The following is a 25,910-nucleotide window of genomic DNA, read 5'->3' as shown; positions in this document are numbered from 1 at the left end:
TATAGAACCTGGCCTAAAACTGTTGATTAAAAATAATACACCCCCCTCCCATCGCCAATACCCTAAACCAAAGCCCTCTAACAATAAGACAGTAACGTCCAGTGCGCAAAAGAGCAAAAACAACAAAAAAAGTTAAAGTGCCCAACAAGAGGACGTTCATATCAAGATGCATCTATTTGCAAATGATATCCCAACTTGACCTGGCTTTGACACAGACCATACAAACATCAAAGAGAAGACACGTCATGTATGGATGTAGTCATATCTGATACCTTAAAACTGTTTTCCTATTTGTATTGATGTATATTAAACACAGTCTTGTCCATAATATTAACTTATACAGGCATTTATCTCCCATTTATCAATTGAAACTTAGTACATGAGGGAACACTGTTCTATCCCATACTGACCTGGTCAAAGCCCAGGCTCTGTGCAAGCAGTCTCCAGTCACACCCACGTGTGCTGGGTGCATCCAGACTGGCACAAATCTTCTGCCGGATTAGAGTGAGGCAAACGAAAGGCGTAGGATCCCACTTGAGAGGATGGAAGGCTGGAGCCTCCTGCAGGTAATGGCGAGTGTGGTGGAAGGGTCTGCAGGGAAAACAGAAGAATGGAAGCAGCGAGTCCAAATTAAAAAAAAAATCTTAAAAACAAAGGAAGTGAAATCAAATTCAGATGTTGTAATTACCTCCTGGATGTCTGTGAGCAACTGGAATATTGTCCTTCCCCTTCCACCTGCCGGACGCAGATTTTACAGCTGAGCTGCGACACAGCCAGGCTGCCCCTCTCCAGGCTGAACGTGCAGTGCAAGAGGTCGCTGACTGGCGCTCCAAATGTGATAGAATGGAATCTCCTTTCACACAATGAAAAATTGTAAAAACAAAATGTTAAAAGTATCTGTGTGTCCTAAGCAGCACAATCAAGGAAGATCTAGGACCCAGTTTCTAGTAAAGAAGCATGCATTGTGCTTTGTTTTGATCTTGGGTGTTTCCACCAACTGGGTCTCTGTGTGTCACAGCACAATTTATTTCTAAACTGCGCAGACAATAAATTAGGACTACTATCAGATTTCCTGTTTGTTTATTCAGGACTGGGTTTCAGACTGCAATCTTGGTGCTGTCTTAAGAGAAAGCCACAGAGAGTGGGATGTTACAACAGCAATGAATTCTATAATGTCCAATGGCTGTGCTTTTTTGGTAATGTAGCCTTCTATCAAAGGCAAATGAGGGACTTTGTCAGATATTATTGCTGAAGTCGATCTGATTAATGGTAACGTTACACTGATGTATTTGTTGACCCATTTCATTGCCAAAATGTCAATATCTCCTTCCTTCAAGACAGCAATCAATCAACGTGCACTGACAGCTTTATCTACATTTTTCATACGCTATGCATTCATATATACAGCTGGGTCCATAAATATTTGGACAGTTACGCAATTTTGTACGTTTCCCCACTGTACAAAACCACAATTTATGCAATGAAGCAATCAAAATAAAATGTGTTTGCAGTGTAGATATTCAGGGTCAGTGTAAGAGGATTTAACAAAAATGTACAGTTCCTCCACTTACCATAAATAACTAGCGTGTTGCCGGTGGGGATCCACGGGCTCTAGATTGGGTAGTGTTTATAAAATAGATAGCTGATGTTTTTCAATGGTGGTAATAAATTATGAAAAGATTCTAGAATGATTTGGAACGGTATGTGAGTCCAGAATGTAATTATCAATGTCCATTGGTCACTGTTGTTACGTAATATTCATAATTTCTCCAAAAATGTTAGCCCTATCAACATTCTGTTTTGGCGGTGTTCATCCTTGACCCAAAATACATAAGCATACCAAATGGCAAATGTCAGCTCTCCCCAGTTTGCCCATGATCGAAGCCATACACAGGTACGCATGCACACATACACACATACAAATACACATAGGCCACTTGACTTTTAATATATAGACTGGACAAAGTAAACATATGGAATATTTTTTTTAAATACAGATCATCACTTTTTGAGCTGGTTTTCATTCCAGAAGTCACATGATTGATACATAAACATTTCCACGTCACTGAATATGTCTTGAAGAATTTACAGACGTTATGAAATACAAACAATATGGTACTGTGTGGTAAATCTATCTGGTGAGTGAGTGAATGTGCAAGAAAGAAGACAGGTGAGGGAAGCCACCAAGACAACCCATGCAAACTCTGAAGAAAATACTGCCTGTTATGGCAGCGATTGGAATAACTGCATTGTGCAACTTTTCTCTGTTGCATTGTCAGTTACACAACTTAATAGTGGAGTAGAATAGAGTAGAAGTTTCTTAAAAAGATGAGAACTTTCAGCTATAGTTTGCTTGAAGGCACATTTGAGACCTCAGCCGAGAGGTTATGTTTCCCTGTATGAAAAACCTGCTCTCCCCAACCCCACCATGACACTATACCAGATGATACAACAGGCAAATATTGCACTATTCACACTTTTTTCAGTCACAGCTACAGAGCCTTTACTCCTTCAGAGTTTCTGTAGGGGTCTTGATGGCTTTCCTCACTTGTCTCCTTCTGCCACATTCCCTTAGTTTTTTAAAACTGCTCACTCTAGACAGATTTACAATATAACAGGGTACTGTTTTTTTTTTTTAATGATTTATACAAATGAAGCCCAAGCCATATTCAGTGACTTGGAATGTTCATGTTTCCATTCCCTGACTTGGGGGTGTGTATAGAAATGACTGTAATTCCTCAGTGGCCAATGTGTTATTTTGTTAAATCCATTGAAATAAACAGAAAATCTACACAACAAGCACACTTTGATAGTTTAATCTCAAATCTGTTGTGATGAACTGAATCCAAAATTACAGAAAGTGTCCAAATACTTAAGAACACCAACTGCACCTTAGACTGTAGTTGCTGTACAATCTTACCTGGTACTTGGCCAGTAGTTTGCTTCTCCAGTGCGTGTGAGGAATGTCGTGGATTGAGAGGCGCAGGTTGTGGTAGCTGTCTTTGAAGAGCAGCAGTTTGGGATCCTCGACCAAGACTCCACAGAGACTCCGCTCCAGATCCAGCACTTCCTGCACAGTCAAAGGGCGGAGCTTAGACTCTGATGTGTTTTCTCAAGGTAGATGTAAATGTAATATTACAGCAATTTCTACCACTCACTCAAAAATGTCTAATTTTAGATTCCATCAAGTGATTTCTATTGTCTCTGAAGAGTTTGAAAACTGTGAATTTTAGCAGCCAAACACAATGCAACATGATGCCAGGAAACCAAACAGTCGTATAATCACTACTGCAGCCGGAATAAGACTGTTTCAAACAAAAGAAATTGACAGAGAGAAAATACTGAATATCACACAGGGCTTACTTGCTGTTGTTATTCGATTGTGTGTACATTGCTGTAAAATTGCCAGACTTGACTTCCAGCGGGAGGTGAAGACTCAATATTTGAAAACAGAACTTAATTTAGTCAGGTAGCGGGTGCACTGGCATCCTAAGGGTTAAAGTGGCAGGCAACCACACGAGAGAGCTGCAGTATTGTATTTCCTTTCTAATGCCAAAGGCCTTTTTTGTTGTACAATGTGTTTTGTTTCGATCATGGGTGTTTCCATCAACTGGGTTAGAATGCATAATGCAAAAGATAACAAAATAAATGCAGTGACATCGCATATTCAGACAGTGAATGGTTTGAAAAAGACTCTATAAGCAAGTTTAAGAAATGAAAAAACTTAGATCAAATACTCAAACATGTAAGATCAAAGCCAGTGATATAATTTAAATATGCATTTATTGTCTTTCAGAAATACCCCACGCAGAGGGACAGAGAGAAATATATTTGGTGCTTTATATATAGGATGTCTTTACACTGTTCAGCAAAAGCAGAATATTTCTCTATATCTTTTCCCATGTTTATGTGGCCTGGATGAAGCAATGTGCATTAAAAACATTGGTGCTGACTGCACTCAAAAAAATGGCTCGTTGGATGAACTCAATTCAATTATGTGCAGGATTTCCATCTAATAAATATATGTAGCCCCAACTCAAACAAAACACATCCATGAAAGATAATGTAATTTAATTTAGTTGGGACTACATATATTTACCTCCGCCAAGGAAGTTATGTTTTCGGTCACGTTTGTTTGTTTGTCTGTCTGTCAGCAGGATAACTCAAAAGGTTTTGAACGGATTTTGATTAAATTTTGTGGAGTGGTTGGAAATGACAAAAGGAACAAGTGATTAAATTTTAGTGGTGATCCGGATCACGATCCGGATCGTGTTAGCATGTCTATGGCATTTTCAATGTTAAAAGTTAGCATTAAGCAGTTGCAGCTGTCATCACGTTCGGGTGCATTTGTTTTCAAATTGTAATATTTCTTAAATTTATTTTTGTTTTATATTAATAATCTAATGATTATTATATACAATTTTAGAGAAAGAGACAAAAAGAAATAGATCACTGTGCCAAGGAGGGAATCTCTTTAGGGTCAGTGAACCTATGGCCTTGTTTAGAGAAGTGTTTCATAAATGTTAAAAAATTCATATATTTGCAGTTTAGCTGAATAATAAATTGAATTTTGTCTCTTATTTGTTTTTGTCTATAAGCACATGCAGTATCAATATCAGTGCTCAGATGACAGTAGCTTCTGGGAAAGGTGCAAGTTGCAATAAACTGTGATGCCAAGCGCTAAGGATACATGCTATCCAGTCACAGCAGATGAAACTTTTTTTTACTACTGAGCAAACATCATTGTTAGACTTTTTTAGGTTCAATGATTCCACGACGTGTAGATGTTATGGCGTCAGTGACCCCATGGCTTTGGCGGAGGTTTGCACTCTCTGAGTGCTTCTAGTTATTAGATGGAATCCACCTAAGGTGCTGTTTCCACAACCCTACTCAACATCTGGGACATGCAAGCATTGAAGAGCACAGGAGAGAGGTGAGAACACCTCCCTGGAGAATGCCAGTATTCACTGAGAACAATTCAGAGATTCTCCCCCAGCTCTGTTACAGCAATTACAGTACATATGTATAGAGTGGCTATGATGTTGTGTAAGCTCTTGGGGATCAAATGGCTGAGGATTCAACCATTGCAAACAATTGATTTATATGGCTGTTTAGTTGTAACATCTCTGTCAATGCATGTTCTGTCAACCGTGTATTTTGTTAGAATAGCCATAGCACATGGTCACATGGTCTGGTTTGCTTGAGATTTTCCTGACAACTGCCAGCAATGGACTTGATCACAGGTGGGTAAGTTCTAGACCTTCCTTGCGTAGTATAACACTTTGAAGTGACTTATGATTTGGCACCATATAAATAAATTGAGCTGACTTGAACTGAAAGACAAGCAAGTATTTGGGGTTCAGGATCTTGCTCAAGGATGTTTCAGCTCTCATAATTTGAGCAAATAGGTTTACAAGGGCTGCATTGTATACTATACGCTGCAGTCCATATAATTTAAAGTCTCTTATTGCGGGGATTATGATGGCCATCTTGCCAGATCGATTCACGCATACACTCACAGCCCATTTTATTATGTAGATAGGTGTACCTAGTAAAGTGTCACTGTGTGTCCTCGGCTCTTGGTCAATAGGAGTGCAGTTGTCTGCTCGCCCACACTGACATGTGACTGTGGTTTCACCTGGCAGCCTTCACACTGAGAGCTGCATGACTATTTGAGTAACTGTCACCTGAACCAGTCAGGCTCTCCTCCTCTGCCCCCTGTCATTAACAGGTTTTCACCCACAGAGCTCAATGGATGTTTTTTTTAATCTACCTAGGCTGACTGCACTTAAAAAAAAAGACTCATTGGATGAACTCAATTCAATTATGTCCAGGATTTCCATCTAATGTGGACCCAACTCAAAAAAAGCAAGATTACTTAGTTGGGACTATATATTTAATAGATGGAAATCCAATCCAGTGAGTCAGTTTTTTGAGTGTGGACTGATCTGCCTGCAGCGCTGGGATAGGAGTTGGACTACCAATATATAAACATGGGTTTGATTCCTGGTCATACTATCTGTTTATGTCCTTGGACAAGCCAGTCATGAAAATTGTAACCCTGCTTGGGACCAACAAACACTCCACAGTCAAAATCCTTTGAATCACATTTCTTTTCAAGAGTAGCTAATTAGGAGCACAGGTGGGAACAGTTCAGCTAATCAGCTATCAGCTAATTAGCAAAGCTAGTTTTCTTCATCAGCAGATTACCTATCCAGTTAACTATGTAGTATACCAATTAGCTTCCACTACATTTAGTTCATCTAACTTTAAGATAGCTGACAAAGCTTACCAGTGAAAAATGTTTTCAAATCCTAAAATCCTACATGTTTCTTCCTGTTGGACCTTAAGCTTTGGTCCCACCGAATAATAATGTAATGAATAATGAGCCACGTATGGATTTGTCAGAAATTTCAGTGATTATTTGCATAATGAGCCACATATATGAACATTACACAAACAATTAAAAAAATTGTCACAACGAAGTGTGTGGGAGTGCGGAGCCAAAACTAGCCTGTCCAAAATAGCCTGTTCTCGTAGCCGCCAAGTACTCGGACAATGGGCTTCTAACAGCCTCATCCTCATCACTAACATTCCTGTAACATCCTCGTTTGTCCTCGTAATACCTTGTACGCAAACTGCCCCACGCTGTTTTTGATAAATTTTGAACTTCTCGAAATTATTGCCATGCTCAGAGATGAGCCTCGTTACCCAAATAATCTTCTTCTATAAGAGCCTCTAAGAGCCACTATTCTCCCATGTTTGTTGAATAACTCAAAAAAAAAAAAAAAAGAAAAAAGCATGCTATGTGGCTCATTATTCATAGTTCATTATTCGGTGTGACCAGGGCTTTATACACTAATCCAAAAAAAGCAAAAATGACACACTGTTGCCAGAGTAAATGCCAGAATAGTGTCAAGCCAGAGTAAATGCATTTATTAGATTATTAAAATGACTTTCCCTGTGCATTTGTATTTCTTTTTATATTTCTTCTTTTTTTTCTTTCTTTTTGTTTCATAAATTCAAGCACATTTGTCTCATTTTAGCCTCACTCCACTGGCTGCCCATACATTTTAGGATTCATTTTAAAATTCTTTTATTTGTTTTTAAATCCCTGAATGCTCTTGCCCCATTTTACTCGCTCTGAGGTCAACTGAGCAGCTGTTCCTGAGTGTACCGAAAACTAAGTGGAAGCTCAGAGAGGATCGCGCATTCACTGTTGTGGTTCCAAAATTATGGAACGACCTGCCTCAGCAAATTAGACAGGCCTCATCTCTGTCTGTTTTTAAATCTCTTTTGAAGAACCACCTCTTCTCCTCAGCCTTTGACACCTAGTGAGACCTGTACTTCATTCATTTATTTGATTTAATTTATTGTTTTTATCGTATAGTTGTTATTTTTATTCATGGCTTTTAATTATTATTTTACTTGTATTTTGTTTATAATTTTATATAAATTATGTCTTTTATGATTTTTATTTTCTGTACACTCTAAAAAGGGAACTGCTGTCTCAATGAGAAAAATTGATGTAACAATTTGCATAGATTTTTGAAAGTTATTTCAGTTTTCAACTGAGTAAATACCACAAAACGTCTCGAGCTAAGTTGAAATAACTTTAGTTAGGTTAAAATAATTTTAAAAATCTATGCAAATTGTTACATCATTTTTTCTCATTGAGACAGCGGTTCATTTTTACAGTGTTTGATCCACTATGGTTGTTTTAAAGAGCTTAATAAATAAAGTTGGTTGGTTCTTAATCTTTCTTATTTGTTCAGTGCTTTCTGTACTGTTAATGTGTATGTGTATATTGAATGTAAACTCCTGTCATTTGTTGATTTATGTATATCTGGATCATCAGTTGATCTTGGCCTGCTCAACCTCTTTTGGGAGCCTCCATGTTTTTGTTACAATAGCTCAAAATTTCAGTTCTCTGGGTCTGCATTTCAGGGTTTTATAGCATGCACAGTCAGCACCTTGAGTGCATGTGGTGTGTCATGGATGCAGTAGATACGGAGGCTGTAGTCGAGGGACAGGCAGGGCGCTCGTGGGGCGAACAGCGCCAGCTGCAGACGCTTGCAAGCAGGTTGCGGTGGACATGATTGGCCCACAAGGCTGTAGGTCCCCAGCTGCTCCATGAGGACATGACAACTCTCTTCCTCCAGCTGCAGGTAGCATGGAGATGACAAAGTCTCCTCCCCCACTGTCAGCACCTCCTGCAGCAAAAACAATAGACAGAAGCAGCGCTCAGTCATGAACCACCAGGGTATCCATCAGTTAAGGTTAGGTAGAAAGAAAATCTCACCTCCCAAGCCCCCTGGTGGGTCTGGGTCTTAAGTGTGAGGGTCCAATCGGGTGTAGGGGTGTCTAGTTGGGCACAGTGGGGCAATGTGAGGACCACAGGACGATTCAGCAGCATACCGATGGGCCACAGCTTACCACAGGACTGAGGACAGTCTGACTGCCATCAGAGGGGAGCCTGTAAATGTCCACCAGGAAGACAGTGTGTCCATCAGTTTTAACATATTAAAGGCTGTGGAGTGGATGCGGTACAGTTTGTGTCTCCTAAAATGTTTTGAGTGATGTATTTCAGGCAAACTCATTAAACCGTCAATCCACTCTGCATGAAATATAAACAATGAAAAAACTTGAGCAATTTATTATCCCTCAGAAGATTAATCGCACTTCAAAAAACATTCAGCTAGAAATCACAGTCAGACTGAAACATTCAAATCGAGACTAAAAATTGCATTGATAATTAGTTGATAAATAAATGCACTTTATCTGAATTCAGTACACTTATACTTAATTGTGGTAATGAACCACTGTCTGTCTGCTCTGTTGCTTTTATATTCCGATTTTAATTAATTTCTGGTTAATTGGATAGACATCTTGCAACTAATGCTGTGGGCTTTAATTCAAATGTCAGCTTTCTTGTTTCTATGATGTTTTATGTATTTTTAATAACTGTACTTTGAAATTGTTTTGGATCAAAAAACTCTGCGGCTGTTATCGCTATTAGTCGGTGGAGTCCAAATCTCTACCATCAACCAAAATTATACCGTGTACCAGATAAACCAGATAAACCACGCAGGCCTAGGTGAGAGAGTTTTAGTCTCCCCAGCAGGGAGAATTATACAACCTGAGTCTCATACTGAAGCTGTGAGACACCAAAAAGTTAGTGAAGAAGACAGGCATGACTTAATAGAGAGACATAAGAACAAGAACACCACCAGGAAACAGAGCGTGATGTGAACTTGTTCACTGAATGGCTAAGTGGAACCATGAAGGAAAAGAGATGGTTCCTTGTTCTTTCTCTGATGGACCGTGACAAATTGAATTGATAATTATATGGTTCTTGTTTTTGTTTAACGTGATAAATATCTTATTACATGTCTGTTTATGTATCACGCCCCGATGTATCTGTATCAGCCCTCGTCCTTCATATGCTTGTCATTGTACATACAACGAAATTTGTCCTCTGCATTTAACCCATCACTTTAGAGTTTTTCTCACTAGTCACTTTTTGACTATTGTATCTGCGATTGGAGAAACTGCAATGTGCAACTTTTGTTGTGTGACCGATGTTACAGCTTCATGGTGGCATGGCATGTAATACATGTGTTCTATGCAGCATGTGAAATACTCCGGAATAGGACCTGGACCTTATCAGGATTCTGCTTCTATGACAGACTTCTGGAAGTGTGCAAATTCATGATTTAGAAGCAAAATATTGTTCAAATGTCCAAACCATTTATGCATTAAAAAGATAAATCTTCAAACTCAACCCTTGCTTGGTTTTGGTACTACATAATCTTTAGAGGATCCTCTTTGGGTCCTGCTGGAATGACTGTGAAACAAACGGGAGACTCTGCTATGACATTTTGGCAATTAAACATTTTAGTGTGTAAATGCATCAATGAGAAGCCTAGCAGTTGGAGAAGACCAAAGGGGGACACCCACAACCCCTGCTGCAAATACAGCAGGTAGATGAGTACTTTCAAGAGATGGACCAGTTGTCTGCTCGTGTGATTGCCATCCAGGGCCCATGGTGTTTCCGTAGTGCAGTGGATGTGGCGACGTATGACACCATTGTATAATCCCAGAACTGGCCATATCTGGATCCTAATCCATTTCATATGGGCTGTGGCTAGTCGCACGTCGGCCGTGTCCATAACTCTCATTTGGCTATTTGCACGGCAAGACTGGTGGCAAAACTTGGAACTACTTGTATAAACAAACATACTGCATTCAAGATGTCAACTCCTTTAATATTTTTCAATTTTGATTATTTTTTTATTTGACTGTGTCCATAACTCTCATTTCACTATTCGCATGGCAAGACTGGTGGCAAAAGACCGACCCTCTATTCGAACAGCAGCCGTGTTCATAACTCATTTAACGCAGTATGTTTGTGACCACGACGACGGTGGGATCAAACCCGGACGATTCGCACTAAAGACCATTCCTCTACCAGGTCAGCCAAAGGGAAATTCTCTGTTAGCCAAGCTGAAGGGAACGTCTTTTCAATCGGGACCCGCGACCTTCATCCCGCTACATTTGTTCATAGAAGTAGTTCCAAGTTTTACCACCAGAGTCTTGCTGTGCGAATAGCCAAATGAGAGTTATGGACACGGTAGCCGTGCGAATAGCCACTTCCTTTAATATAAGTTAATTGTTAATTCAATTTTTTTTTATTATAGAGCACCTCAAGCAGACTAGACTCAAGAGTGACCCACTGCTTAGACCATTGCAGCAGTAACAAAAAACTGCAAAAGGGTGCAAAGTCCATCTTAGGGTCAAGTCCAGAGTCCAAGGTCAATCCCATATCACTGCCACTACCTAGTAGGCAGCAGTATCATCAGGTTCAGAACCTTACTCCAACAATAGGTGCACACAGCACCTTTCCAAAAATGGTGTTCATTTTCAATCAATCAACTTTTTTTTTTATATAGCGCCAAATCACAACAAACAGTTGCCCCAAGGCGCTTTATATTGTAAGGCAAGGCCATACAACAATCATGAAAAACCCCAACGGTCAAAACGACCCCCTGTGAGCAAGCGAGGACGTTTCGCTTCAAATCATTCTTCTCGACAAGAGTCAAGACAGAAGTCAGACCACCAGAGCAAGAATTTTAGCTGAGGAAGCTTCTGCGATTTGAAGCGAAACGTCCTCGCGTCAAGCAACCCAGTCCAGTCGAAGATTCAAGCTTCTCTACTATGGAAGCCACCTGGACAACTGAGAACCTACACAGAAACATACCGTCAGATGTGCAGGTCCATTGTTTGAACAGCAGATAAAGGAGTGTCAGCTGTGACTGTCAGTATCTACTGCAGTTTCATGTGACATTTACATGCCAGAAAATGACTGTGGATAAAGTCACGAGACAGCGTGAAAGACAGAAACAAGACGAGGAGGGGGAGGGGAAAAAAAAGTCTGGTTGGTTACGAGTGAAGGAAAAGTGACGCGAGTGTTAAAGAGCTGACTCTGCAGCCCCAAGCCTGATGTTTTGAGGAAGCAAACGTCACATGATCAGCACAGGCACAAACTTTGGAAGGTTAAACTATAGCGAGACACATTCCTAGACATTTACTTATCGCGAGCCACTTCTTGGTTTAGTCAAATGCTGAGTTTGTGTGGCCGCCGCTGAATAGTTACTACAGGTGTTATCTACTGGTGTAAACTCAGCGCTAAAACCCATGTACCCTGTACCAGATAACAGATGTTAAATTAAAATATTCACATACCTCATTGCAACAGGTAAGTGGCCATTACTTATTTAGTTTGTCAGCGTGTTTAGCCAAGAAATTGTCTCCAAACATTTGCAAACGGATGACAGCTGCATCCAATGAAGGTTTCAGAATAAAAGCTTTATGTCAGCAACTCTAAATAAATGGACCAAGACGTGTATTGTGGAAACATTTATTAAACGTGTCAATATTACATCGTGGTGGGATTTCTCAGATTTTAAACATGTACTTATCAAAGAAAACAATTTTAAAATGGTTATTGCTTTTATCCTGAAAAGCCAAACAATGGCATTGACATTTTTCCAAATCACATTGATTCCGTTTCCTGTACGCATTTTCAAAATAAAATTACACCTTTGTAAAAAAGAAAAGCAGACAAACTTCAATGGTAAAGAAAATGTAATGTGTTTATGCAAAAATCACACGACATTCCACTGCAGTAAAGTTAGAAAGACATTCACAGATTCGAAGTTCACGGCTCAATAAAGCTTGAGAAATTTTCTGTAGAAAAAAAGTTTCTAACCCCAGGAAGGTAAAAAACGAAGTACAACCTGATTTTTTTTAATCCATATGAACCGTCCTCTGAGCTGTAAAATAACACGAGCAAGCGGCTGAGTAACGGAAGCGTCAAAGAGCAAAAACGAAGACACCAGAAAAATATTCAATAAATCCACTTGTGGCAAAGCACAGGTTCGTTGTAATTGAGACAGACGTGGTTCCCAAATACAAAAAAAAAAAAAAAATTATTAACAATTAAATTTCTAGTTAAAGACAATTTTATAAAAACTAATTTAAAACACCACCGATTATGACCACATGAGGGCACCCTTGCATCACGCAGTCCGGCAGCACACGCAGCTGGCAGAGTTTTCCAGATGTCCACACTGAGCGTAAAGCCGCCGCAGCAAACAGGGCACATCCACCGGTCTCACAGGACGAAATCTTTCAGCAGAGCACCAGAGCAAAGCAGCAGGGCCACCTTCCACAGCTTGGTCCAAAATCCTACATTTTAAACAAATATCTGAAAGAGGAGCTTACATGTGCTGTACATACCGAACCGTCCGTCACAGCAATCAGCTGTAACTCGACACCATCCCAGAGCGTCAAGAGCACAACAAACTCAGCAGCGCACCGCCAACGACAGCCCACACAGAGGTCTCTGTACAACAAAACCATTTCCTTAAACATTCACCACTACACCTCAACGAGCCTGCAGCTGTGACCGGGCGCCTACCTGTCTTCACGGGAACGTGGACGTGAACACGTCCAAACACCTGCAGTCAGTCTCCAGAAAGAGAAAGAAGAGCACACACACACTCCCTCTTCTATACAAACACTCCTCTGCCACAACTAGCTGCACTCAATCCACCAGCTGAATATCATTAAGGTCATCCATCCTGCTACACACTGTTATAAGGTGTGGTGTCTCCTGCTGCTTATACTCTATATCAGGGGTGGCAATTAATTTTTACAAGGGGCCACATAGGGAACCTGAATCATGTCCGAGGGCCAAACCATCGAAAACTCCCTGTCTCCCATTACACATTTACAAAAAACATTACCTATTTAATAGCTTTTATAGGTAATTTTCATTATTGTAATATGTAATATTTAAATATACCTAAATAAACCTCTCAGATTTGCAACGCACAGACTTGACATTTTTAATATATGTAGTAATAATAATCAGACCTCATGAGGGCCAGACAGGACATGCAAAGGGCCGCCTGTGGCCCCCGGGCCGCAGTGTTGCCCAGGTCTGCTCTATATAAAGGGAGTCAAGCATTAAGTTTATAAAAATGACTATTGGCATAACTTCAATTCAATTTCAATTTTCAATTATGTTTGGAGGAAACCATTCCTACACTGTAAAAAATCTGGTGTTTTTATGGGAAAATTCTGGCAGCTGTGGTTACCAGGGGAATTCTGTAAAAATTACAGTGAATATGTAAACGGTTTTACATAAAATATGTCGATTTTACAATTTAAACCTGTAACCTTACAACAACAACAACAACAAAACATTTTAAAACTATAATTTTAATGGTGCTCTCCTGTTTAATTAGCATGGCCATGCTGTTATTAAAACAATTTTTTTTCTGTAATATTAACACTTGTAGTAAGTCCCTCCAGCTGCTCCCTTATACCATCCTGTTGAATGGAATGTTCCAGCTTTCACCTCATGAAATATTCATATCATTGAACTCATAAACATTCATTATTTGTATACTATCTGATTCATTAATATTATTTCAAAGCAAAGTGAACCCGTTCTTTATTTTGCATGTTAATAAATACAATGCAAATATATGGAACAGATAAGCTAGTAATTGTCTATTTAGAATATAAAAAGGGTCACCTTATGTCATGGGTGCAATTTGGTGGGGGATAGGGGGGACATGTCCCCCCCACCTTTTCAACCGGGGGACAGAATATGGTATGTCCCCCCCCACCCTTCTGACATATATGTGTGTACTTGAAACATGCTATGCCTGTCTTATGTGCAAAACCATGTCAGTCTTATGTGCAAAACCATGTCAGAATAGTATCTTTGTTTCTGCAAGTTTGTATTTTTAGCAGCATTGACTTGTTTACAACACCTGTTTCTTGTTTGTCACATTCGGAATTTTCTGGGACTGCATTTGCCCAGATTTGAAACCAAAAATAGTTGCCTCTAGGGACTAGTGTCTACACATAAGTATCAACGGACCATATGCTAATTTACTAAATTCTGAAAGTTAGAAAAGGAAATCAGAAAATCTATCTGGGACCTCAGAAGCCCATCTGCAATTATTGCTTGATCTCCAAAATCAGTCTATGCAGCGAAATTATGTTCAGTATGAGTGTTGTCATTAGTGCCACTTCAAAAATTAAATTCATGATAAGTAATTATCCTAAACTTATGATCTGTTGTTTTTTAAAACTTATGCAAAAACAAATCTAAGAAAAAAATACAGTATGCGATAGTTAATAATTAATAAGAGCCTGTTCTTTCATATTCATGAATACATTTTACCACATTGCAGTTGTTTTTTAATGAAAACTCAACCTATCATTCATTTGAGTTCTACACATGTGGTGATACCTTATTTACACCAGGATGTTAATAAAATCAATGCTGGCTATTCTCAGAATAAAGTACTTATATCCACAGTTTCAAATTGCATAAGTCAAATGGTGTCCACTTTATGGTCTTCTCAAACATTAAAATTACTGTTCTGGATGCTCAGAATGCATCTGAGCTTATCTAGAAGCCATTGGCTTCTGGGGGCCTAGAGCGGCCCCCAGACCCCCGGCCTATGAGCTTCAGCCCTGCGGGTCTCGCACTTTGTCCCCCCCAATTTCTAGTTCTAAATTGCACCCTTGACACCACCTCTTTGTTTCAAACCCTTAGTTTACAGTATTTTACTGTATTTGTGAAAATGATCTGTAAAGTCTAAGACAATAGTAAAATTCAAATTAACAGAAAAAAACATTATTTTTAACAGTTGTCATGTAATTTTAACTGTAATGTACAGTTTTTGATATTATGATTTTCTGTTTAAACTACAATCATTTGTAAATTCTACAATGGTACATGATTATTTTAACATATTTGAAACTGTTAGATTCACAGTTCAGTTGCGTTTTACATTTTACAAATGATTGCTGTCAATTAAACAATATTTCACAGTTTTTCTTTTCACAGTTTTTTAGGTTGTGATTTTACAGAATTTCCCTGTTAATTTCATAGACTTTTTTACAGTGTACAGTGAAGCATGGTGGTGGCAGCATCATGCTGTGCGGATAGTTTTCAGCAGCAGCAACTGGGAGACTAGTCAGGATTGAGGGAAAGATGAATGCAGCAATGTACAGAGACATTCTGGATGAAAACCTGCTTCAGGAGCGCTCTTGACCTCAGACAGGGGTGATGGTTCATGTCTCAGCAGGACAATGACCCTAAGCACACAGCCAAGCTATCAAAAGAGTGGCTTCAGGACAACTCTGCAAATGTTCTTGAGTGGCCCAGTCGAAGCACAGACCTGAATCCAATGGAACATCTCTGGAGAGATTTGAAAATAGCTGTGCACTGATGCTCACCGACCTGATGCAGGTTGAGAGGTTCTGCAATGGGGAATGGGTGAAAAGTGCCCACAGATAGGTGCACCAAGCTTGTGGCATCATATTCAAGAAGACTTGAGCTGTAATTGCTGCCAAAGGTGCATCAACAAAGTATTGAGCAAAGGGTGTGGATACATATGTACATATCATTTCTTCTTCTTCTTTTTTAATTTTAATAAATTTCCAAAAATTCCAAAAACTGTTTTCATGTTGTCATTATGGGGTGTTTGTGAGTAGAATGTTGAAGTAAAAAATGAATTTACACCATTTGGAATAAGGCTGTAACATACAAAATGTGGAAAAAGTGCAGCGCTGTGAATACTTTCCGGATGCACAGTACATCAGACCTGTTTCTGGTGGGTGTTGGACTCCGCCAGGGCTGCCCCTTGTCACTAGTTCTTTTGTGATATTAATAGATGGGATTTCGAGGGGCAGTCAGGGACTGGTTTGGTTACCTCAGAGTTGCATTTCTGCTTTTTGCAGATGTTGTGGTTCTGTTGGTTTCATGAGGCAGTGACCTCCAATGTGCACTGAGCAGATCTGAGGCAGAGTGTGAAACAACTGGAGCAGCACAGTAGCTTAGTGATTAGCCCTGTTGTCTCACAGCGAGAAGGTCATGGGGATCGATTGCCACCTGTGACCTTTCTCTGTGGAGTTTGCATGTTCTCCCCGTGTTTGCGTGAGTTCCCTTCAGGTGCTCCTGCTTCCTTCTACATTCAAAGACATGCGGGTTAGGTGGATTGGAATCTTTAATTTGTCCATAGGTGTGCGTGCAGATGTGAAAGTGTTTGTTTGTCAAGATGTGGCCCTGCGACAGACTGGCGTCGTATCCAGGGTGTACCATGCCTCGCGCCCTCTGACTGCTGGAATAGGCTCCATTCATCCACCCCGCCACCACCGTGACTCTTAATTGGAGGAAGCGGTTGAAGATGAGTCAATATGTGAAATGATTGGGATGAGAATCAGTACCTCCAAATTGGAGCGTGACATCAATAGACCAACTGGGGCGGTGTCTGAAATCTTTCAGCTGCTTTACCAGAGTGTTGTGGCGCTCCTATTCTCACCCATGGTCATGAACTTTGGGTAATGACTGACAGAATAAAGTTGCGGATACAAGCTGCAGAGAATGAGATTCCTCCATCAGGTATCTGGGCTTACACTCCTGGACAGGGTGAGAAGATTGACTATCCGGGAGGGATTTAGAGTAGAGCCGTTGCTTCTTCACATCGAAGGAGCCAGCTGAGGTGGCTCAGGCATCTGATGAGGATATCTCCTGGTGTTCTCCCTAGGGAAGTCTTCCAGGCATGGCCAACTGGAAGGAGGCCCCAGGGAACACCCGGTGTCAGGGACTCAGCATTCTCCTAGACTAAACACTCCCGTATGCTAGTCTGGCTTTCACTGCACATGCATCATGTTGGAGCATTAGCAGCGATTAACAGATTATCGGCTCGTTTCTGCTTAAAACTAACATTAGAATGATTTAAGAGGTTTACTTTGTCATCTGATGGTTAATAATCACATTATTCCCTTTGATCGGTAGAGAATCAGACTCAGAGAGTCAGTCTCAGATGTGCTGGTGTCGCACTCTGATTGGCCCCCCATCTTTTATTGTGAATTATTGTTGAACTTATGTGGAAATGACTGTTGTACAAAAGCTTTAGAGATCTGTCGCTGAGATAGATGATGACTGGAGTGCAGTTTTAAGGAGAAACGAGGCGATAATCGGTGAGTCGTTGCTGACGCTCTGAAATGACACATGCGCAGTGAAGGCAGGGGGAGTGATCAGAAGGGGGAGTGCTGAGCTCCTCACACTGGGACCCACTGGAGGGATTATATTTCCCAGCTGGCTTGGAGAAGCAACAGGATCACCTGGGAAGAGTTACAGGACTTGGTTGGGCATAGGAAAGTTTGGGCTGAGATGCTTGGTCTGCTTTCAACATGACACAGATCCAGATAAGTGGTACAAAATAAATGAATGAATGAAATGTATATTAATGTCAACAATGCTATTTTCTTTTTCTGGTTTACCGCAGTCTAGCATTAGGGCTCTCCAACTGGTTCAAAATGCTGCAGCTGGACTTTTGACATGAAGCAGAAAGTTCGACCACATTACATCCATTTTGGCATCCCTTCACTGGCTTCCTGTCCCAGTGAGATCAGATAAGGTTCTGCTACTAGTCTATAAAATTGTTCATGGACTGGCACCTCCCTACCTAGCTGACCTAATTAAACCTTACGTACCGGCTTGGGCTTTGTGCTCTCAGGGTGCAGGACTACTTTGTGTCCCTAGGGTGAATAAGAAGAAGGGTGAATAAGAAAAAGAAATGAAAACTGAACACATGCAGGGAGCTTTGATGGACTTTATTGAGTAAGGGTGTTTTTATTTTTTAAACTACACATGACGTCATATTACGAGTTCTGTGTGATGTCATCATGAAGTCACCAATACCAATCAAGCACATGTACTGAACAATATGAGTTTTTTCTTTTTTTTAAATTAAATCTCTGTCCACATTAGTAGTGGAGATTTTATGGTAAATTGGCTATGTGTTAGTGGATTTTTGACAAGCTGTTCCAAAAATGTAATCATCTGGAGATAAAAACCCAAGTAACAGTCCCACCAAAATTGGTCAAAATCCGTCTAGCCATTTTTTTATTTCTCTCTCTCTCTCTCTCTCTCTCTCTCTCTCTCTCTCTCTCTCTCTCTCTCACACACACACACACACACACACACCACACACACACACACACACACACACACACACACACACACACACACACACACACACGTGTGATTACATAAATACACCACAAAAATATAAACGCAACACTTTTGGTTTTGCTCCCATTTTGTATGAGATGAACTCAAAGATCTAAAACTTTTTCCACATACACAATATCACCATTTCCCTCAAATATTGTTCACAAACCAGTCTAAATCTGTGATAGTGAGCACTTCTCCTTTGCTGAAATAATCCCTCCCACCTCACAGGTGTGCCATACCAAGATGCTGATTAGACACCATGATTAGTGCACAGGTGTGCCTTAGACTGCCCACATAAAAGGCCACTCTGAAAGGTGCAGTTTTATCACACAGCACAATGCCACAGTGTCGTAAGATTTGAGGGAGCGTGCCAATTGGCATGCTGACAGCAGGAATGTCAACCAGAGCTGTTGCTCGTGTATTGAATGTTCATGTCTCTACCATAAGCCGTCTCCAAGGCGTTTCAGAGAATTTGGCAGTACATCCAACCAGCCTCACAACCACAAGACCACGTGTAACCACACCAGCCCAGGACCTCCACATCCAGCATGTTCACCTCCAAGATTGTCTGAGACCAGCCACTCGGACAGCTGCTGTAACAATCGGTTTGCATAACCAAAGAATTTCTGCACAAACTGTCAGAAAACCGTCTCAGGGAAGCTCATCTGCATGCTCGTCGTCCTCATCGGGGTCTCGACCCTGACTCCAGTTCGTCGTCGTAACTGACTTGAGTGGGCAAAATGCTCACATTCGCTGGCGTTTGGCACGTTGGAGAGGTGTTCTCTTCACAGATGAATCCCGGTTCACACTGTCCCAGGGCAGATGGCAGACAGCGTGTGTGGCGTCGTGTGGTGAAACGGTTTTCTGATGTCAATGTTATGGATCGAGTGGCCCATGGTGGCGGTGGGGTTATGGTATGGGCAGGCGTCTGTTATGGACGAAGAACACAGGTGCATTTTATTGATGGCATTTTGAATGTACAGAGATACCGTGACGAGATCCTGAGGCCCATTGTTGTGCCATACATCCAAGAACATCACCTCATGTTGCAGCAGGATAATGCACGGCCCCATGTTGCAAGGATCTGTACACAATTCTTGGAAGCTGAAAATGTCCCAGTTCTTGCATGGCCGGCATACTCACCGGACATGTCACCCATTGAGCATGTTTGGGATGCTCTGGACCGGCGTATACGACAGCGTGTACCAGTTCCTGCCAATATCCAGCAACTTCGCACAGCATTGAAGGGGAGTGGACCAACATTCCACAGGTCACAATTGACAACCTGATCAACTCTATGCAAAGGAGATGTGTTGCACTGCATGAGGCAAATGGTGGTCACACCAGATACTGACTGGTATTCCCCCCCAATAAAACAAAACTGCACCTTTCAGAGTGGCCTTTTATTGTGGGCAGTCTAAGGCACACCTGTGCACTAATCATGGTGTCTAATCAGCATCTTGGTATGGCACACCTGTGAGGTGGGATGGATTATCTCAACAAAGGAGAAGTGCTCACTATCACAGATTTAGACTGGTTTGTGAACAATATTTGAAGGAAATGGTGATATTGTGTATGTGGAAAAAGTTTTAGATCTTTGAGTTCATCTCATACAAAATGGGAGCAAAACCAAAAGTGTTGCGTTTATTATTTTGTTGAGTATATATAAATCTAACTTTTCTTCCTATTTTCTGCTTATTTAAACCGACACCAAGTTCAAAATGGCTGCGGTCAGGATACATTCCATTTGTGTATGTTTTTAAAAATATATTTTAAATGGTTTTCTCGTTATGTGTTGTATGTGTGGCTTTTCAAACTTATTCAGGAATTTGTTGTAATTTTTTTTTAACTTTTAATTTATACATTACTTTTTAATTTTTGTTTAATTTTAAATTCACCACTAGGTGGCACTGTAGGACAGACAGCGGTGGTCTTTTGCTCCTGTGTGAAATGAAACATGGAAAATCACTAACTCCACATGCAGCTTACTTCACTGACAGACGTGACCAACTTGAGCACCCTGCGCCTTCTGAGGTGACACACGAGTCCACTGCACTGCTGGAACAAACTTATCCCAAAATGGCTGCTGTTTCCCAGCAACCGCACCGAAAATACGGTCCAACTGAGTTCAAAAACACTTGCCACACGTTCATTTCTGGCTGGTGAATTCAAAATGTGTTAGTGTCATGAAAATGCAGATTCAAATAAATGCAAGGTGCGAATGGTGAATATTATTATTATTAATATTATTATTATTATCACACTCTAATTGACAGAAAAATCTGTTCAAAATTGTTTGTATATGACTGAAATTCATTATTCTTGCTAACAACTCACATAAGGAATCCTATGTGGAGGTGAAGGATTTTAATGACGCTTAAAACAGCTATTACAGTTCAATTTATTCGGATTAGACACAACAGAGTCAGTATGAGGCTGCAAAATTCTTCCAGTAACTGTATAAACACTGCTTTGTCCACTTTGAAATTTTGGATTCTGATTCTGAAGTCCAGTAAACTTTTGATCATCAGCCATGATGGCTTCTTTTCACATTATAACTTGCAGTTAATATTTTATATTAAACTGGGCACCGCGCTCATAGAGTGCAAGCTTTTGCCAATGGTAGTTTCCAATTCCACAAAATGTTACCTTGTAAAAACTTATAAGGTCAAAGACCTGTTAGAAGTGGCTTTCACAAGAGAAATTAGATATTAGTATATTAGAAATTAGTATATATTTCATTCATGTACTTGAATAAAGCTTTTTCCTCCCCAACTTTTCCAGTTTATGAATTCTTTTTTCAGATAATTTCACAGAACATTGGTTATCTCTGCTATGTACAATTTGGTCATTGCTTTTTGGCCTTTGGTCTTCGAGTGATAACTGGAAGATAGACAAACAGGCATAAAATTGGAACCTCCATCCAATTTTGGTGGTGTAAGTAAATCAATCACAGAAAAATGAGAGTGATTGAGGCACTTTTGATTGGGATATAATGTAAAATCCAAATGGGCTTTTAAATATTAAATTCAAATATCCACAAAATCCACAATCTGGATCAGATCTGGACCAAACTTTGTCAGGTGATAGTGAGTGCCAGTCTGCACCTCACTTTCAAATATGATAGTGATTTGCTCATATTTGATTAAGATATAATGTAAAATATACATTAAAGGGGTGTTTCAATGTTAAATTTAAATGGCCACATCTGTAATCTGGATTAGATCTGGATCAAACTTTGTCAGACAGTAAAGGATGCCATTCTACATAAAGCTCTCAAATATGAACGAAAGTTTATCTTTTTTGACATATTTATGAAGTTTTGAAAATTTGTTCAGTGTTAAAGACAGGGATTTTTTTTTCAATTTTCCAAGATTTTTAATCAGTTCTTGCCTATCAGGATATGAATCTTCAGTATAAATTTCATAAGTGTTGGTTCCATGGCTGTTCACAAACAGACAAACAAACAAACAACTGCGAAAACATAATCTCCCCCAATTTCATTGGCGGAGGTAATAGAAAGTTGGCACAGTGGTACATGTCTGGGCTTCTTCAGACAGCCACATGCACAACAGGCCTTTTGTTTGCATGTGATTTGTGAAGCCTTGCTGCTTATCACAGAGTTGTGGAGTCCAGAAAGGTCACTGTTGCTTGTGCATTAAAAAAGGCACAATTAAGTTGTGCAGTGAAAGGTGCAAGTTGCAAGTTAGCAATGAATTTATTGAAACAAATGTAGAAAATTCTTGTTTTCAAACCCATAATGCAATGCACAGTCACTAGAAAACGACTCACAGATTATTTGTTCTTGATATAACAGCCTAATTGGATAAATCACTCTACATTTCACTCTGCATTTACACAGAAGTGAGGTTAAAACACTCAGCTGAGGACTGGCGCTTGGAGTCACTATTAGTGTCTCTAAAACCTTGCTAATTTGAAGTCTTTGACAGATTGCCAGTTGAAGACTTCTGAAGCTAAATGGACCTAAAGGGAATTTTCAAATGAGGTGTGAGGAATCGTATTGCTGCATTTTCTATGAAAATGTGCTGCAGATGAGGGGGAAAAAAGAACGATTTTACAGAATCCACTCCAAGTTTTTCTTTTCAACAACTCACCAACAAAGCACACATAAAAAGACCACAGTTAAACTAAGAAATATAATTTATTGCATAAAAATTATATTTAGTTACAGGTAAGAAGGCTAGAGGTTTATTTACAATTAGTACTATACAGAGATAAAATAACATAACTCGGTCTATTTAGTTTTTTTTTTTTTTTTAATAAAAATGTTGAACAAAGGCAAAAAAAAAAAAAAAAAAAAAGAATAAAGAAAAGGTTTCTTTTTGAAGGGGAAGAGGTGGAATCCAGTCCAGCTCTAGGACAAATGTTCCAGAAACACAAGATAATTCAGAAATCTAGATAAACAAACACTGTAGTCCACATCGAAGTGGGCTCTGTAATAAGAGAATATAGTCTTGCATGGGATCCAAAGTCCTGCATGGGATCCTGCAGGGATTTAAAGTCCAGCACGTGATCCTACAGGGATTTAAAGTTGAGTATGGGATCCTGCAGGGATTTAAAGTCCTTCATGGGATACAAAGTCCGGCATGGGATTCTGCAGAGAGCCAAAGTTCTGCAAGGGGGGGGTCCTACAGGGATCTGAAGTCTTGCACGGGACCCTGCAGGGATCTAAAGCACAGCACAGGTTGTTCTCAGATGTTTTATGGTGGGCAAGAACCTGCAGGGCCTGTGTACATAATTACAGTCACAATGTCTGCTGCAGCCGCACCGTATACTCTGTTTTATGGCCCCACACATGCTTTTTTTTCTGCTTCTTTCCCAGTAGCAGTGTTTCTCATCAGTTGCAATTCTTCAGATCCAGATGGAGAATTTCCACACACACTGAAAACCCTGTGAAAGTCCTGATCTGAAAAAATAGAATTACTTTGCCAAGAGACAAAATAAGTCAAATGCTTCGCTTTTCTTTTGCACTTGCATAGCACTTGCGAAGAAAAAGGCCAGATCTCGAGCGTGCTCACGTGCTGTGTGTGCACGCCCCACCTGCCCACACGCGCACCTGTGCATGATTCGAGTTCATTTGCACAAAGCAGTGACACAATCAGAAGAGGGATACTGCCTGTGTTTTGGTTTTGTGGTTTCAAAGATATGAGTACTTTTTTGTTTTGTTTTGTTTGTTTTTTTTTGCCTGATGGAAGAGTAAAAAAAAACCCACAGAACTAAAATAATGACAACACTCTACATGACAGTAATTGATGGGACAAAACTGGTAACAACTCAAGAACCCTGACCAAAAAGCAGGCGGTAAAAGGTTAACAAAATGTCATAAATTGACAGAGAGAAAAGACAGCAGCAGAATGGCTCGATGAACACATTAATAAGGTGTATGGAGAGAAAATTAAAGAAAATGTAATCAGCTCCGAGGTAAAATTTATACTTTCTATTAAGTGAAACTGCCCTCAATTACAGCGAAGCAAAACGCTAAGAAATACATCTTACCCCAACAATTTACCACCTCTAATCATGTTTTACCGATTTATTTTACATACGAAGTAGACACACAATTCTTAAAAATAAGCAATGTATATGATTTTGTTAATCACTCTAACAGAAGCCTAAATAAGCACAAATGATAAAACATGTTGAGCATGATCAGAACAGCAACAGCAAGGAATAATAATAATAATAATAAAAAAAATCCAATCCACAAATATGGATAATAACGTTAAAAGCGTTCCCCAAAGGAAACTTTTAAGGGATGACCAGAAAGCGACGTTGCAGTTTGTCAGAGGAGTGCAGCAGAATGATAGAAGAACGTGAGGAGTGATGAAAGACCACCCCCTGTGAGTTGGAATGATTTGCCAAAAGCTTTGAGGCATTTGTTGGTACAATATAAAGAAATCTAGTTATCCGCCAATTCTGAAACAAACTTCAAAATGGATCATCCTATCGCATAAAGAGGCAGCTTGTCCTCTAGCCTGAAGCCGTACGCTCCGACGCTCAAACCCTCAAACCACGAGGGTTCCTTCTGAGTGTAATTTGTTGACAATCTACTGGACAAGGAATCCAATCCGGTTTCAGTCTGTCATTAATGATCGGTTTGTCTGCAGCCTGAGGAGCTTTCAGACAGTTTGGTGCTGCCTGTCACTCAACGCACGCACACGATGACGATGTAGAGTTACAGGAATCGTGCATTTGCTTGAAAACAAAAGTAGCTGCCGTGAAGTGAGGTGGTGTTTAATCATGCATGTTCATGCTGCTACTGAAATAATATTGTTTTTGCATTTGTCTTTTTGTATTAGCATACGTGCTTAATGAACTGAATACAAGGAATTTAGGTTTGTCCCAAATTTGTTGTTCTATATGTACAATTTTTTATGCATTTGTACCCTGAAATTGGTGTCACATCTTGCAGAGGTGCAACTTTCTTTTAGAGTATTCGAGCTAAACTGAATTAGCAGTTATCATAGGATGGCCACCATGGGACTGGTGTAAGGTGGGTATGATGCTACAGCAGCTGATCGGGGGCCAGTGATGGCATGATGAGTTAATACAGTATGTGTGATCGAACCAAAATGTTCTGAGGACTAATGACTTGTGCAGGGCTGTGCATATTCATGGGCAGGTATTCATAGTTCCATCATGGAGGGGCAAAAATTATCTTGCTTGCTCCCCTGCTTGTCCAATCAACATTCTCCATCTGTTGTCATGACAACTAGCACCTCACTCTTGCCCATCTCTTCCAGTGCGGTCGCCAAAGAGACCAGGTCTGCATCACCTTGGTGACAAGCTTCCCATAAGTCCAATAGAACACCTGTGGGGCTTGGTTTCGTCGCAAAATAGTTCAAGTACCTGAAAACAAGACAGACAAGTGGTAAGAAGAAAAGAATGTACTAATGAAGCACACCACTGAAGTCAGTGGTTACAAACATTTCCATTGTCCTTGCTTGTTGATTGAAACCTATGGGCTTGATTTACTAAAGGTTTGCATGTGTAACAATGTGCACAAACACCATTGCACTCACAAATACACTTGCATGCTTACAAACAGTGCGCAATGAGGACAGTGTTCAATTGTGAAATTTTCAAATCCCAAAAATTAGTGTGTATTGTTCATGAATATATAATTAGGGCTTTATCCAACTGAGTGCACAAAACTGTGAGAGGAAACAGGCAAATAGATGATGTTTGCACACACAACATGATTTCTTAAAGTTAAAAAGAAATTTAGTAGATCCTAATATTTCTCTATTTTGCAAGTCTGAAACTTTGCCTTTTA

The 25,910-nt window shown here is 40.0% G+C and overlaps 2 protein-coding genes across 5 annotated transcripts in view; both read right to left on the bottom strand.

The window, feature by feature from the left end:
* Positions 1-500: 500 nt before the first annotated feature.
* LOC117523341 (netrin receptor UNC5B-a-like) lies at positions 501-8,433 on the bottom strand. The gene is made up of 5 exons (XM_034184827.1): positions 8,303-8,433; positions 7,974-8,213; positions 2,921-3,070; positions 689-853; positions 501-591 (listed from the first exon to the last, which is right to left on the bottom strand). The coding sequence occupies exons 1-4, from the start codon at positions 8,414-8,416 to the stop codon at positions 752-754; spliced, it is 606 nt and encodes a 201-aa protein (XP_034040718.1). The 5' UTR covers positions 8,417-8,433; the 3' UTR covers positions 501-591; positions 689-751.
* A 15,011-nt stretch (positions 8,434-23,444) lies between these two features.
* unc5b (unc-5 netrin receptor B) overlaps positions 23,445-25,910 on the bottom strand; it is a 208,063-nt gene continuing 205,597 nt past the window's right edge. For all 4 annotated transcript variants that reach the window (XM_034184294.1, XM_034184295.1, XM_034184296.1 and 1 more), the window contains one exon: positions 23,445-25,483. In XM_034184294.1, coding sequence (XP_034040185.1) covers positions 25,318-25,483 — 166 coding nt within the window. In that variant the 3' untranslated portion in view covers positions 23,445-25,317. The remainder of the gene's footprint in view (positions 25,484-25,910) is intronic.

Source organism: Thalassophryne amazonica, chromosome 13 (genome assembly GCF_902500255.1).
Source record: "Thalassophryne amazonica chromosome 13, fThaAma1.1, whole genome shotgun sequence".
NCBI lineage: Eukaryota > Metazoa > Chordata > Actinopteri > Batrachoidiformes > Batrachoididae > Thalassophryne > Thalassophryne amazonica.
Note: the sequence above shows the minus strand (reverse complement) of the source record. Positions and strands in the feature narration are given on the sequence as shown.

What these genes read in the sequence shown, in the direction of transcription:
- LOC117523341 (XM_034184827.1), bottom strand. Translation starts at nt 8,416, where the DNA reads ATGCTGCTGAATCGTCCTGTGGTCCTCACATTGCCCCACTGTGCCCAA. An exon ending in CCCACCAGGGGGCTTGGGAG is followed by an intron (nt 8,214 to 8,302) that starts GTGAGATTTTCT and finishes TTTTTGCTGCAG; the next exon opens with GAGGTGCTGACAGTGGGGGA. An exon ending in ACACACCACATGCACTCAAG is followed by an intron (nt 3,071 to 7,973) that starts GTGCTGACTGTG and finishes TTGACTGTGCAG; the next exon opens with GAAGTGCTGGATCTGGAGCG.